Source organism: Anolis carolinensis, unplaced genomic scaffold, assembly GCF_035594765.1.
Source record: "Anolis carolinensis isolate JA03-04 unplaced genomic scaffold, rAnoCar3.1.pri scaffold_7, whole genome shotgun sequence".
Lineage (NCBI taxonomy): Eukaryota > Metazoa > Chordata > Lepidosauria > Squamata > Dactyloidae > Anolis > Anolis carolinensis.
Genome location: NW_026943818.1, coordinates 18,722,309 through 18,736,856, shown reverse-complemented (window position 1 = coordinate 18,736,856; position 14,548 = coordinate 18,722,309). Strand labels below are relative to the sequence as shown.

The 14,548-nt window shown below is 42.8% G+C and overlaps 2 protein-coding genes across 5 annotated transcripts in view; one reads left to right on the top strand and one right to left on the bottom strand.

The window, feature by feature from the left end:
• myo19 (myosin XIX) overlaps positions 1-8,746 on the top strand; it is a 53,496-nt gene extending 44,750 nt beyond the window's left edge. For 3 of the 4 annotated variants that reach the window (XM_062959356.1, XM_062959354.1, XM_062959355.1), the window contains 8 exons: positions 824-931; positions 2,324-2,394; positions 3,179-3,291; positions 3,922-4,055; positions 5,975-6,104; positions 6,466-6,551; positions 6,727-7,005; positions 8,341-8,746. In XM_062959356.1, coding sequence (XP_062815426.1) covers positions 824-931; positions 2,324-2,394; positions 3,179-3,291; positions 3,922-4,055; positions 5,975-6,104; positions 6,466-6,551; positions 6,727-7,005; positions 8,341-8,457 — 1,038 coding nt within the window. In that variant the 3' untranslated portion in view covers positions 8,458-8,746. Of the gene's footprint in view, positions 1-823; positions 932-2,323; positions 2,395-3,178; positions 3,292-3,699; positions 3,821-3,921; positions 4,056-5,974; positions 6,105-6,465; positions 6,552-6,726; positions 7,006-8,340 lie in introns of those variants that run through there. The other variant, XM_062959357.1, reaches the window with a different exon arrangement.
• On the bottom strand, positions 8,715-13,075 carry LOC100562122 (zinc finger HIT domain-containing protein 3). The gene is made up of 5 exons (XM_003230033.4): positions 12,920-13,075; positions 12,801-12,832; positions 11,298-11,381; positions 10,514-10,594; positions 8,715-9,438 (listed from the first exon to the last, which is right to left on the bottom strand). Exons 1-5 carry the CDS (start codon positions 13,000-13,002, stop codon positions 9,242-9,244), a joined length of 477 nt encoding a protein of 158 aa, XP_003230081.2. The 5' UTR covers positions 13,003-13,075; the 3' UTR covers positions 8,715-9,241.
• Between the last annotated feature and the right edge of the window lie 1,473 nt (positions 13,076-14,548).

Here is a 14,548-nt window from a genome sequence, read left to right as displayed (position 1 = left end):
TTCTTTGCCAATCTGTGCTTCCCGGGTTTTGGTCCTCCAGGTGTTTTGGACTTCAGATTGTTGACGGACTCCTCGAGGGGATATGCGAGGAGCTAATAATGACTGCCACCACTTTGTAAAGAGCTAATAATGGCTGCCACCAATTTGTGAAGATGCAACCACCAAAAACTCAGGGAGGAGACCTTTTACTTTTTTTCTTCCTTCTTCTTATTCACTTTAGATGGTAACGTAACTTGGTTTATAATATATGCAACAGAGGCTTAGATGTTGGAAGAACAATAACAAGTTTATTCAAGCACAGAGCTTAGTGGTTACAATATTGTTTCTCACTTGGAGGTATTTTTATTAACAGTTACAATACTAGAATGAGATGAGTCAAACTCCCTAAAGTGTCACTTCTTTTACTTAAAGTAGTTAGGACTTCTTCCTCTGCTACTTTTAAACCGAAGTCACCCCTGTGATATACGATCACAGATTCTCTGTTCCTTACCAGGACACAGACTACATTAAATAAGTCACCAAACTTATTTTAAACCGACTAAAAAATGAACAATTGAGTCTCCTTGATCCCCTCAACCTAGGATCAATCTTCCCTGTGCCTCATCAGAGCACAGACTGAATCCCTTTTTTAAACTCTGCACTTCTTCAACAAAACGGCAGTTGGCTCCGCCTACTTTTCCATGGCAATCAGCCTCTGAGTGCTGAGATGCAATAACTGTAATACTTACCCTCTTAAAACACAAACACACAATTAAAAATAACATCTGTAAACCAAAAATTCATACTTCATTATAGGATGGCTCACCAATTCTTATTGTTCTAGGCTTCCCTGGAGCAGCTGATGGAGATCCTGCACAGCACCTCCCCACATTACATCCGGTGCATCAAGCCCAATGCGGAATGTGAAGCCGCCCTCTTCCGACAAGAGGAGGTCAGCCTTTCATTTTTGTTGTTGTTATATAAGGCTTTAAAAAAATAAACTACATTTCTATATAGGAAAGTTAACAGGACCTAGCTATCTAATTAAGTAACTCGCTCACAGCAGACATCTTGTCTCTCTCCATGCTCACAGGAAAAGAATAGAAAAAGAGGTGTGTCCCTGAGATGTATCATTGACAAGGAAGGTGATAGGGAGAGAGGACAGAGTGACAGGCAGGCAGAGAGGCCAATGGGGGAAGGCCTTTTCCCTGCCAACTAACCCATCCACCTAGCTATTCCTCGATGAGGACTACAGTCCTGCACAGGATGTGGTTGAGTTCCAACAATGCTGTTATAATGTATTTATTTATTTATTTACGACATTTATATCCCGCCCTTCTCACCCCGAAGGGGACTCAAAGCGGCTTATATTATATAATATTATATTTATATTATAATATTTACATACAGTGTATTATATCAATAGCACAGCACAACACTAGCACTATATACCAGCATATTGCACCACACCACTATATTGCAATATTACATGTAATACATAATATATAATTAATATTTATTATTATTATTATTATTATTATTATTATTATTATTATTATATTGCACTACATTATATTATTATCAATGTTACGTGCATATACACTATATTTATTATTATTTATCACTGTAAATTATATTGTATATTATATACAATGTTATATACATACACACACATATTATAACGCCTGCAGCCATGATATTTCTTGCAATGGCTTAGTCCTTTAGTCTCTAGAACGCACCTACTTTTCTATCTGCCTTTAACCCTATACTATTATAATTGTATATTATATATTACATGTAATGGTACTAATAATATTGGAGTATAGTGGTATAGTACAGTATAGTAATATATAATGCTTATATTGTGCTATGCTAATAATATAATATATTGTATTTACATACAACTTCTAAGCCACTCTGAGTCCCCTTCGGGGTGAGAAGGGTGGGATATAAATGTTGCAAATAAGTAAATAATAAATAAATAACTGAAAGGATAGGATGACTGAATAATGCACTTTAGTTATCAATCTATTCTGTACTGCTACTTTTAGTCTACCCATCCATAAATATGACAAAAAGTGTCTGGTTGCCAGTTGATATTATTATTTATTGTTACAATATTGCTGTTTTTATCCTACCTTTATATTGTGAATTGCTTTTTAAGTATTTTTATTTTTATTTTCATTGTGTTGTCAGGCCTTGCCTCATGTAAGCCGCCCCAAGTCCCCTTGGGGAGATGGTGGCGGGATAAAAATATAAAGTTGTTGTTGTTGTTGTTGTTGTTGTTGTTATTATTATTATTATTATTATTATTATTATTATTATTATTATATTTTCTTGGCAGGTTCTGCGTCAGCTGGAGGCCTGTGGCATCGTGGAGACAGTCAGCATCAGCGCAGCCGGTTTCCCAGTCAGGTAAGATGGCTCCAGAATTGCACAGATCTTCCCTTACAATAATCTATACACATAAAAAAGTGAAAATATGTATGTGTGTTGCTGGGGTGTCCACTTACACAGACAGGCTCCCATACTATAATAATAATATAGTCTTCTTCTGATTTGATCTATGCATCTATATATATAAAAGAGTGATGGAATCCTGGCGACCGCCAAAACAACAAAACTAAACACCCCCCAACCTCCAAAATTGACAACACAACCCATCATCCATGCCTCTAGGTTGATACAACAAAAAGAAAAAAAATAAAGTCCTAATTAAGAGGGAGAGGAATAATTGTTTTTATCCAATTGCTGCCAGTTAGAAGGCTAAGCTCCCCCCTCTTGGTCTCCTAGCAACCCACTCACCCAGAGGACAGGCAGAGTTAGGCCTCACTTAGGCCTCTTCCACACTGCCTGTAAAATACAAATTGTGAGATTTCAACTGGATTAGATGGCAGTGTAGACTCAAGGCCCTTCCACACAGCTATATAACCCATTTATAATCTTATCTGCTTTAACTGGATTATCTGGAATCCACACCTTTACCCTTTACCTTAACTACCACCAATTCCTCAATACTTTATTTCCCATACCACCATACTTTACCACAGCAACGCGTGGCCGAGCAAAGCTAGTTTATTATATGTATTATATGTTCATTGCACCCTGCCTCGAGCCATTGGGAGAAGCAGGTAACAAATAATTTTTAATATTATTATTATTATATTTTTATTAATTGTTTTCCTTCTGTTTTGGACAGGATGTCATTTGGAAGCTTTCTAGAGCGTTACAAGGTGCTCAAGAAGCCCCAGAAGCCAAACTCCAGAGCTGAGAAGCACCAGGAAAATGGCTTCGCTCCTGTTAGAGGAAACGGTATGTTCTTCTGTGGAAGTCTTTCTGACTTTTACAGACTCTGATGTCTATGCTTTTCTCTCATATCTGGGTGGTATTTCTCTTGTTCCTCTTCTTCAACTTCCCAATTTATTTACGATCCTGCAAGAATCAGTACAACTAGCGACCCTTCTCCCCAGGTCAATGTTCCTGAAAGTATCTCAGGAATGGTGTGCATTCCTTTTGGAGTGACCCTTGTTGCGGGTTTATTTGACCATTCCCTGCCTTAAAAAGGCACAAAAGGAAGGTCTGGCGAATGTTGGCCGCTCTCCTCTCCATCCGAGAGCCACGGTGGTTCTTCTCTCCCTCCAAGCCAGAACCACGGCGGTGTGCTCGTTCTGTGTCTCCCGGTGCCGACTCTCTTCCCAACCGCCCTTTTGGTTTCTCTAGCTTTCCCTGGATTCTTCTCCTCTTCCTCCAAGCCCTGCTTCTCTCTGCGGGAGCTTCTCTTCCAAGCCGGGAGCTTCACCCTTCTCTCTTTGCTTTAGTTGAACCAGCTCCGGTGGCAAAGGTAAGCTTAGGATGTTAGAGCCCACATCCGAGGAGGGAGCGGAGGGAACCGAAGGGCATTTTGGAAAACACAAACGGTCCGTCTTCATCGTTCCCTCACAGGTTGGAAAGCAGAAGCATCTTCGGAGGAGGAGGAAGAGGTCCGAAACATCCTTTGGCAAACGTGTGAGGAGCACGAAACCCGTGCAAATCCAGCGTACTGTGGCAAAACCAAAGTGTTTATGACCAACGCTATGGTCAGTGACAGCCGGCGGAGGGATTTATGTGGGATTGTGAATGGTGCCATGAGACATCTTTTCCCCTCGATAACTCTTTCCAGGAGTGGATTTCCCTTCCAAGGGATAGATTTCTCTCACTTCCTCTTGTCTCAGCTCCATTCTTTAAAGTTTCCCCTTTAGCAACGTTGTCTCCTCTGAAATGCTTGAAGCCAAGGCACTTAATTTAAGCCCATCCAGGTTCCCATGAAATTGTCAGGGGTTATCGCCACCCTGACTTATTGATGAGTCAGGTCTCACCTTCCCTTATCAGTCAGACAACTTAGGCATCGGCGAAAGTGACACCAACAAACGACAGCTCAGTCGTAAATTATCTGCTGATCCCAGCGGTACTATAAGCTTTATTTACAATTAGTATTATTATTTATTTATTTACAGCATTTATATTCCGCCTTTCTCACCCCGAAGGGGACTCAGGGCGGATCACATTGCATACATATAAGGCAAACATTCAATGCCATAACATAGAACAGAGACAGAGACAAGACGTAGGCACGGGCTGGCCTCGAACTCATGACCTCTTGGTCAGAGTGATTTGTTGCAGCTGGCTTGCTTTCCAGCCTGCGCCACAGCCCGGCCTATAAGCTATACGAGCTATATACAACTCTAGATACCATCACTCTCTGGACACATGTTTCCTCGGCAAGGACAAAGCATGTCCTCTCAGTTTGCCGAGTCTGTTATCAGTGCTAGCAGGCACCTCCCAACATTCCACAGTCCATTACCAATCTTCCGTCCACTCAGTTGAAACGGAAGTCTTGACCCATTGGCCCTGCAGGCAGTCAATCAGGGCTGGCATGTAATTAACTCCTGTGCTGCTGGAAAGCTTGCCAGAACACATAGACACAATCCAACAGCAACAACTGATTTAACATTTCACACTCTAACAACAAACACACTACCAGAAATCATGTCAGAGACACCTGGATTTCAGGGCCTTATCTCAGATAGAAGTGATGTAAATAAATAAAATAAATAAATAGTTCTTAACAACGTAAGTCTGATATTTGTAACTCGGGAATTGCCTGTAACCTTTGCATCCTAGGACTGAGGCACCCGATCACCCAGCGCCACACCAGAGGCCAGGAGTCTAGTAATAAAATGTTTGTTGGGAAAATAATATAAAAAGGTAAATTGCAAAAAGAAAAAGTCAGTGTAAAACATGAAGTATACAAAATATGCCAGAGTTCAATAGCAATCATTCAAAGATGCCAGGGAAAAATCTCAGAACCAAGAAATCCAAAAACATAGAAATATTCCAAGGTAATTTCCATGAACATGAACACAGGAATCGCTCTCTGGCAAACCCCTCAAAGGTACGTAGGCATTGATGGGAACATGAAACAAGAATCTTGACAATTTACGAACAAGGAACTTGGAAACATGAACAGGAGTTTCCCCTTTAGCAGTGTTGTCTCCTCTGAAATGCTTGAAGCCACGGCACTTAATTTGAGCCCATCCAGGTTCCCATGAAATCATTTCTGAGACACCTGGATTTCAGGGCCTTATCTCGGATTCGCTGGGAAGACCTAGCTTGCCTATTTTTCTATATATCTGAGATATAATCTACACTCCCTTGAACCTTCCTCGACTTACTCATCGTCCCAAGGCCTTTTCTCCAGAGAAATGATATTTTCATTTTCCCCAATTGCTTGGTAATGATCTAAAGGGTGCAAAGCATCAGTCGGTTCAGCTTGATCTGTCTGCAGTTTTCCCTGAACACTCTCAAGTCGCTTCATTTTGACTCTCAGACACGTCATTTTGAAACCCCTCGTCCTCAGAATCCTCCCAAATTTCCTGATTTGTCAGGAATCGGGATCTTGGCTGCGTCCTGTCCAAAGATCAGCCCCGCTTAAGGGAATTTTACATTTCCTTTGCAGTTGGATCTCCTCGAGGGCCGGCGGATGGGCGTCTTCTCCGAGGCAGCTTTCTGCGTCCAGCGCTTTTGGCGGAGGTTTAAGAGGCGGAGGGAGGCGGAGCGGTCGCGGAGTGCCCTCATCATCCAATCAGGTGAGGAGGGAAGAAAACAAGGATCTCAAAAGGATCTGAATCAAATGAAAAATTGGTTGAAAAGTTTATTTGGGGGGGGGGGGGGAGTTTGGGGAGCCACACACTAGGTTCCCAAGTGCTGTGTGTCGCTATTGTGCCCAGTTTGCGAGAGAGTCTTCCAGCAATAATCCCACCATGAGCTACAAGAAGTGGGTCATAAATATTTTGTTGTTTAGGTAGAAGTCCATTAGATCAGTGCTTCAAGAGACACCTGTGGACGCTCCCTCTTCCGATAAAGCTGTATTCTGCTTGATGTCATGCAACGTCAACGCTCCATCATATTCCTTTAATGCACTATTTTTTCCCTGACTGCCTACTGCAGGGGTTCGCTCGTGGTTGGCCAGGAAGCGCTTCCAAAAATGTCGCAAGGCTGCTGCGGTCGTCCAAAGGGCATGGAAGCGATGGAAGGTAAGGGTATGCTTTCGAGGCATTGACAACTTCTGGGGACCCCAAGGTTTGTCGATCCCCATTGTGCATCGTGCCATAATTTGTTTTTAACCGCTTGCCAATTTTTCCATGGTTCAAAGTTTCAGAAGCAGGGACCTAACCCAAACCCCTCTTTCCCCCCAAACTTGAAATCCAGGCCAAGAGAGACGCGAAGGCAGCCGAGGAGCTGGACGATGCTGACGCCGGAGGGACCTTCCTTGGAGCATCTCTCCCCGCAAAACGTAGTCGTCAAGGCGCATCCTTTCGATTCTGGCCCCTCGGCCTCCTCCCGTCGATGGTGCCTTCCGGGCCGGGCAGCTTTCGGCAAAGCCTCACCCTTCTGAACTGCCTCCGGGTCCTGCAGAACAACTCACCTGACGCTGGACTCTGGAGTCGCCCGTCGCACGGCGTCACTTCTGTTCGCGCCGTCCCACAGGTGAGTCTCTCTGCTTCCGACAACATTCTTTAGGAAAGGATGCTCATGATACGTTTGAAACCATAGGCACAGATCCTATGTGTTTCATTTTAATTGACACACATCTTGCCGCCACAACGGTCAGCCCCACTTTTGGGTCTGTCCTGTCTGAAAAATGGCACAGTGTGTTAAAGCGCTGAGCGGCTGAACTTGCAGACCAAAAGGTTCCAGGTTCAAATCCCGGGAGCAGAATGAGCGCCCGCTATTAGTCCCAGCTCCTGCCAACCTAGCAGTTCGAAAACATGCCAATGTGAGTAGATCAATAGGTACTGCTCTGGTGGGAAGGTAACGGCACTCTATGCAGTCATGCCTATAGCCACATGACCTTGGAGGTGTCTACGGACAACGCCGGCTCTTCGGCTTAGAAATGGAGATGAGCACCAACCCCCAGAGTTGGACACGACTGGACTTAACGTCAGGGGAAAACCTTTTCCTTTAACCTTCCCCCCTCAGCTCTCGCTTTTGTGGCACAGAACGTATAGCCCTTGGCTTTAAGATAGGCATGATCAAACTTCAGCCCTCCAGGTGTTTGGAATTCCAGCTCTCACAATTCCTGCTGGCTGTTAAAGTCCAAAACACCTGGAGGTATTAGCCACTTTGAGTCTCTTTTTTAGATAGAAAAAGCAGGGCAATAATAATAATAATAATAATAATAATAATAATACTGTAAGCTGCTTTGAGACTCTTTTTTAGTTAGAGGTCTCTAGAGCTCCACTCTTCTTTCTTCCCTCCTTTCATCTCCAAAGGCAAGGCAGTTTAAGAACTTCAAAACGGAGTCTGGAGCTCCACTCTTCTCTCCTCCCTCCTTCCTCCAAGGCCCTAAAGCCGTTTGCAAAAACTTCTTTGGAAAAAGGAGGAAGAATCTGGGTTCCAGCGGCCATATTTTGCTAAATAGCCCAACCAATAATATATATGTGTATATGTATGTGTGTATTTATGCATGTGTGCGTGCGTATATATATATAAATGTATGTATATGTTGGGTATATATGTGTGTGTATAGACACCAAGGGAATGAATGAATGAGAATACATACATATAAAAATGCAATGTGCATTTTTCCCATAGAGTAAACAGCAAAACCACAGAACCAAATCACACCAAATTTGGCCACAAAAGACATAGTCATCCAATCTATGTCTTTCAATCAAAAAACCTAGAAAAATAAAGTCCAAATAACAGAAAACGCCCCAAAACCCAAAATTGCTTACCGTGCATGCGCAGAGGCCCCCCGGGAACTGAAATAACTATATTACCCAGAGAATCTCATAGCTGTGCAATGCCTTCCCATTCCAGGGCTCCATCAAGTTCCGTTGCCGGAAGTCGCCGCTGCTGTTTGCGGACACCCAGCCCGACGCCTACATCGTCACCGGCTTCAACCAGATTCTCCTCGACAAGCGACTCTCAGTTTGAAAGTGGACTCGCAGGCCTGGGATAGTGAGCATTTATCGCACTTTAACTCTCCTTTTTATAAAAAACAGCCCTCTCTTTTATACCAAGGTGGCCTTTGTGACAATTCGGAAGACCGTTTCCAGACTCAGGGCAAAATGCAACGGTTCTTCTCCCATCCTCTGTTCGTTCCCAAAGATTTTCTTTTGTTTCAGGCGAATGGCGCAACAAGCAAAATGGCTGTATTTCCTTCCCCAATAAATACACCCAAAACCTGGCCGTCACAAATTAATAAACTTTATTGATTTCATAATGGATGCCACCGTTTTGTATAGAAACAGAATCAAAACAAGCTCAGTGAGTTGTAACTCAGCCATAAGGACAGGGTTGTGAGAATTCAGGTGGATTCTAAGTGTGTTTTCCCTTTCTGGGTTTAAGAAATAGTGCCTGGGAACGAAGAGGTTTCTCAACAAAAGGCATACATTTGCAACAAAAGTTGGGTAGGAGTTCTCAGAAATAATCACCTTTAGTGGGAGCCAAGATTCCCCAGGAATGGCTGGGGGAAAAAAATCCAAAAAATGTACATTTTTCTCAGCAATCAATAATGAAGACTGGTTGGACTACAACTCCCAGCACAGTGGTCAAGACTGATAGGAATTGTGACCCGAAAACGTCAACACAGTGTCCCATCTCCAATTATGCCATGAGAGGAGACGATCCTCAAATCGGTGGCCATTTTCTGCTTTCGGTAGCCTAGAACTCGCAACGTTTGCAAAGGGGGCTCTTCTGGATTCCTGAGTCGCAGATCTCACTCGAGGGCTCCTTCCTCTTCCTCGGGCGGTGGCGGTTCTACAATCCGCAGACAGCAGTCGGCAAACTCTGCAAAGAGCGGCTCCTGCATGAATTCCCGGAGAAGGGCACTCTTGTCCGCGGCCCCGTCCACACGGAGGAGCAATTGGCGAAGGTGTGGGTTGCGCAGGAGGCCTCCCAGTTCCACGGATCCCCCTGGTTTTGCAAGAAAAGAGAAGGAAAGAGGTTTGGGAACACCAAGACGGGCTTCAGCCAAGCCAACTCCCCAAAAACCAGCTCATCCAATGGGCTGACATCCGAAAGCCCCAGAGCTTGGGCAGGCCTTGTTTACATTCCCCAAACTGAACCAGTGGTTCTCAACCTGTGCGTCCCCAGATGTTTTTGACCTCTTAACTCCAGCTAGTAAACTGGCTGGGAATTCTGGGAGTTGTAAGCCAAAACACCTGGGGATCCATACATTGAGAACCACTGCCCTAAACCTTAAGCTTAGGGTCACCCTAAGTCTAGGTACACAACAACAACAATATTACTAATAATATTACAATATAATGATATAGTACAATATAGTAATTTAATGCTGATATTGTGCTATTGTAATAATATATTGTATGTTCATTTGATTTGTAAGCTGCTCCGAGTCCCCTTCGGGGTGAGAAGAGTGGGATACAAATGTAGCAAATAAATAAATAAAATCCTAATTGACGTGACTCTCTCATCAGCCCAAAGAAGGCCCACACTTCCCATTGAAAGAGTGGTATGTTTATGTTGGGTTTAAATGGTTCTCATTTTACAGGCAGTCCCCAAGTTACCAACAAGATTAGTTCTGTAGGTTTGTTCTGAAGTTGAATTTGTTTGGAAGTCAAAACAAGGACATTTTAAAGTGTAACTCTAGCAATCCAAAGCATGTGTGTGTGGGTATGAGGCATCCGGTGGAGAGCACAATAAACCACTGAGCTGCTGAATTTGCTGACCGAAAGAGCCCATAGTTAACCTAGCAGTTCGAAAACATGCAAATGTGAGTAGATCAATAGGTACCACTATGGCGGGAAGATAAAGGTGCTCCATGCAGTCATGCCAGTGACCACGTGACCTTGGAGGTGTCTATGGATAATGCTGGCTCTTCAGCTTAGAAATAGAGATGAGCACCAACCCCAAGTTGAACACGACTAGACTTAATGTCAAGGGGAAAACCTTTACCTATATATATATACATACACACACACACATACACATAGATATATATATGGCAGGAATGAACCAGGAAGCTTACCTAAGCGCTGGAGCTTATGGAGAGGGACCTTGTCGCCTTCGTCATCTTCGGTCAAGATGTCATCCACAGCAAAAGAGCCTCCTGAAGGAATGGAGAAAAGGGTCTCAAGTTAAACCCTCCCAGGGTGAGGAGACCCAGGCTGTGTCCCCCAAGTTACAAACATCCAACTTACAAATTACTCCTAGTTAAGAATGGGACATATAGATAGATAGATAGATAGATAGATAGATAGATAGATAGATAGATAGATAGATAGATAGATATAAATTTTCTTTATTTTTTACTTTTTCTATTGACTACTATTATGATTTTTATATTTTTATCTTCTTTTTCTATTCTTCACTTATTTTATCTTTTCACCCAGAACTTTTGTTCTCACACTTTCACTGTATACAAGATTTGAAACTGTAATAAAAATTTATATATATATATATATATATATATATAAGAATGGGACGGACACACACACACATATATATGTATGTATATATGACTTTAAAATGCCCCTTGTTCCGACTTACAAACACATTCAACTTATGAGCAAACGGCCATGGCAGGAGAGCAGACAATATGAAAGAGATGTACATGAAATATACCATATTTCTCCACAGAAAGGCTTATTTCAATAAGGATAAACCTGCGATGCTGAGACGCAGTCCGTTGTTATACAGGGACAACAACTACAGCTTAGAATCAAATAAATAGAGTACATTCCATATACTGAAGAAATGCATTATATTGACATACAAAGGGATCCTTCTCTTGAGCATACATACATACAGACCTTCCGCACTTGATGGTTTTGTTCTGGGATCGTCTTGGGGAACATCTCGCGGCAGGGTTGGGTCTACTTTGGGGGTACATTGTTCTGTGCCAAAGAGAACACAACGTATTGCAGAGAGGTTGAAAATTAGAGGTAAGTGCATGGGTGCAGATATTCAACAACAACAACAATAATAATATAATAAAACTTTATTTATATCCGGCTCCATCTCCGGAAGGACTCGGACGGCTTACACTGGGACAAGCTCAAAACAGTATTATATCAATAAAAACAGTAACACAATAAAATCATAATATAATAACACCTATGTGTAATTTTAATTGGGGGGGGGGGAGGAAGATATCATACCAACCTGACAGCCAGGAAGATAGTTCCATCTTGTCTCCTGTGCCATAGCAACATGCTATGCTATTTTATATATATATATATAATGTATATAATATGTATAATATTATATGTATATACAATATATTATATATTTATGAATCATTATACATTATATATACATACAGTAGAGTCTCACTGATCCAACACTCACTTATCCAACGTTCTGGATTATCCAACACATTTTTGGAGTCAATGTTTTCAATTTATCATAATATTTTGGTGCTAAATTCGTAAATACAGTAATGACAACATAACATTACTGCGTATTGAACTACCTTTTCTGTCAAATTTGTTGTACAACATGATGTTTTGGTGCTTAATTTGTAAAATCATAACCTATTTTGATGTTTAACAGGCTTTTTCTTAATCTCTCATTATCCAACATATTCGCTTATCCAACGTTCTGCCGGCCCGTTTACGTTGGATAAGTGAGACTCTCCTGTATGTGTGTGTGTGTATATATATATATATATATATATATTGTATAATGATTCATAAATATATAATATATTGTATATACATATAATATTGATAATATTATAATGAAATACAATATAATAATATTTATTATATATTAAATGTAATATTACAAATAATGTTACCATATAGTGATATAGTACAATATAGTAATTTAATGCTTATATTGTGCTATGCTAGTAATATATTGTATGTTCATTTGATTTGTAAGCCGCTCCGAGTCCCCTTCGGGGTGAGAAGAGCGGGATATATATGTAGTAAATAAATAGATAAATAAATTAGTCGCCCCGAGTCCCTGTAGGGAGATGGAGGCGGGGTACAAAAATAAAATTATTACTATTATTATATTTATTATTTATTTATTAGCGACATTTCTATCCCGCCCTTCTCACCCCGAAGGGGACTCAGGGCGGTTAACAAGTATATATACATACAAGATATTATATTATACGACTACATTTCAATATTACTAGTAATAATAATAATTAATAATAACTTAAAAACATAGATGGTGATGCCAACAAGGGCCTTGGCCCAAAGGAGCCAATATTGATATGGAGGAGACCCCTCTCCCGTGAGGAAACATGATGTTTCCCTTCGTCATGCCTGCAGCAGGGAGTTCCGCAGGTCGGGGCCTACCTTTGTGCTTCTTGTAGCAGGGCAGGGAGCAACTGGAAGACAAAAAGGGAGAGAGAGAGTTGCTAAAGGGAACCCCAAGGAACACCGGGTGAGACCCCAAAGGCTGGCTGGCCACTCACGATCTCTCCCGGCAGGAAGGGCAGCGGTAAGGGGCGGGCGCCGAGCAAAGGAAGCAGCGGCGGGGGCCTGGATCCTCCTGCATGGCTCTATGTTCACACGGCTCACTTCCGGGATACAGGCCCCGCCCACCGAGGAGGCGTGGCTCAGTTGATGATGTCTGTAGGACGCTGAGACGCCGTCCAATCCGCAGCCCCGCCTCTTGCGCGGGTGGGTTTATTTATTGATGTTATTTGCAACGCGGATTGCTATTGGTCGCAGAGCCCCTCTCGGCTTTTGATTGAGCGGAAAGCCAGGCGCTGGCCGGATCGAGGGCGCTGATTGGCCCCCTGTTTAAAAGGGGCGGGATTTCCCACTCTGTCCACAGGAGGGCAGCATAGAGACGTTTTCCACGGCTCAAGGCTGCACTTCCCTACCTGACCATTTGATGGCAGCAGAGAGCAAAGAATCAGAGTTTCAAGGCAAGTGCAATATTCTTCTGTCCACAGGAGGGCGATAAACATAAAAGCCATTAAGACTTAATGTAATATTAATTGATATTTCCTTGATCCAGGGCCATCTTAATCAAACTAATACTACTAATAATAATCTTGGGAGTGAGAGGTTTGCAAGGCCTTTCCCCTCCTCTGCCCAAGAGTGCCGGTGCCCTGCCAAACTACAACTCCCACCATCCTATACAAACTCTGCAACAGCTCAATGCCATTGGAGCCTAGGAGATATAAACCCCCCCTTGCTTAGTTTTCCAATAAGAATAAAATAAGAATAATAAAATAAGAATAAAACTTTATTTCTAGACTGCCCTCTCTCCGCAGAGGATGCCTGCCATAGATGTGGGCAAAACTTCAGGAGAGAATGCTTCTGGAACATGGCAATACAGCCCGGAAAAAGCACAACAACCCAGGGATTCTGGCCATGGAAGCCTTCGACAACACACCGGGAGATGTAGTTCGCTAGGCCTGTTGCCTCCCCCGCTAAACGACATGCTACAGAACCCTGGGAGGTCTAGTTTTACAACCAGAGAGTGCTGCTGCCATGCCAAACTGCAACTCCCAGGATCTCACAATGTAGACAGGCATGGCTTTGGGTCAGGAAGTTTCTCTTTGCTCTCTGGAACCCAAAGGTCAGTGCGATGGAATCCTGGGAGTTGCAGTTTTGCAAGGGCTTCTCTCAGTCATGCCGCTGAATAACTCCACTATGACGATGCAATGGAGGCATGTTTTGGCACCACTTCCAATTGCCGTGGCTCCGTGCTGTGGGGCCCTGGGATCTGTAGTTTGTCAAGGTCTCGCTGCTCTCTGATTTGGGGTGTCGCAGTGTGACTCCCACTGGAACTTCTATGGGACATTGCTATGGAATTCCAGACAGGAAACAATCAGGGCCAGCTAATGACTCACAACAAAGGATTGCCCCATACAGGAAAGCAGCCAGTCTTTGATGCTGCAAGGCCATTCAATGCTAATCAAGGCAGCCAATGGCAAACATTCACACTTGCCTCCAAGATAAGAGTTCTTTCTCTCACCCTGGACATGATTCCACAGATAGATAAACCTCCCTTGCTTAGTTTTCCAAAATACCTCCCAACCTCTGAGAATGCCTGCCATAAATGTGGGCGAAACGTCAGGAGAGAATGT

What these genes read in the sequence shown, in the direction of transcription:
- LOC100562122 (XM_003230033.4), bottom strand. Translation starts at nt 13,002, where the DNA reads ATGCAGGAGGATCCAGGCCCCCGCCGCTGCTTCCTTTGCTCGGCGCCC. An exon ending in CCTTCCTGCCGGGAGAGATC is followed by an intron (nt 12,833 to 12,919) that starts GTGAGTGGCCAG and finishes TTTGTCTTCCAG; the next exon opens with TTGCTCCCTGCCCTGCTACA. An exon ending in AAAACCATCAAGTGCGGAAG is followed by an intron (nt 10,595 to 11,297) that starts GTCTGTATGTAT and finishes CCATTCCTTCAG; the next exon opens with GAGGCTCTTTTGCTGTGGAT.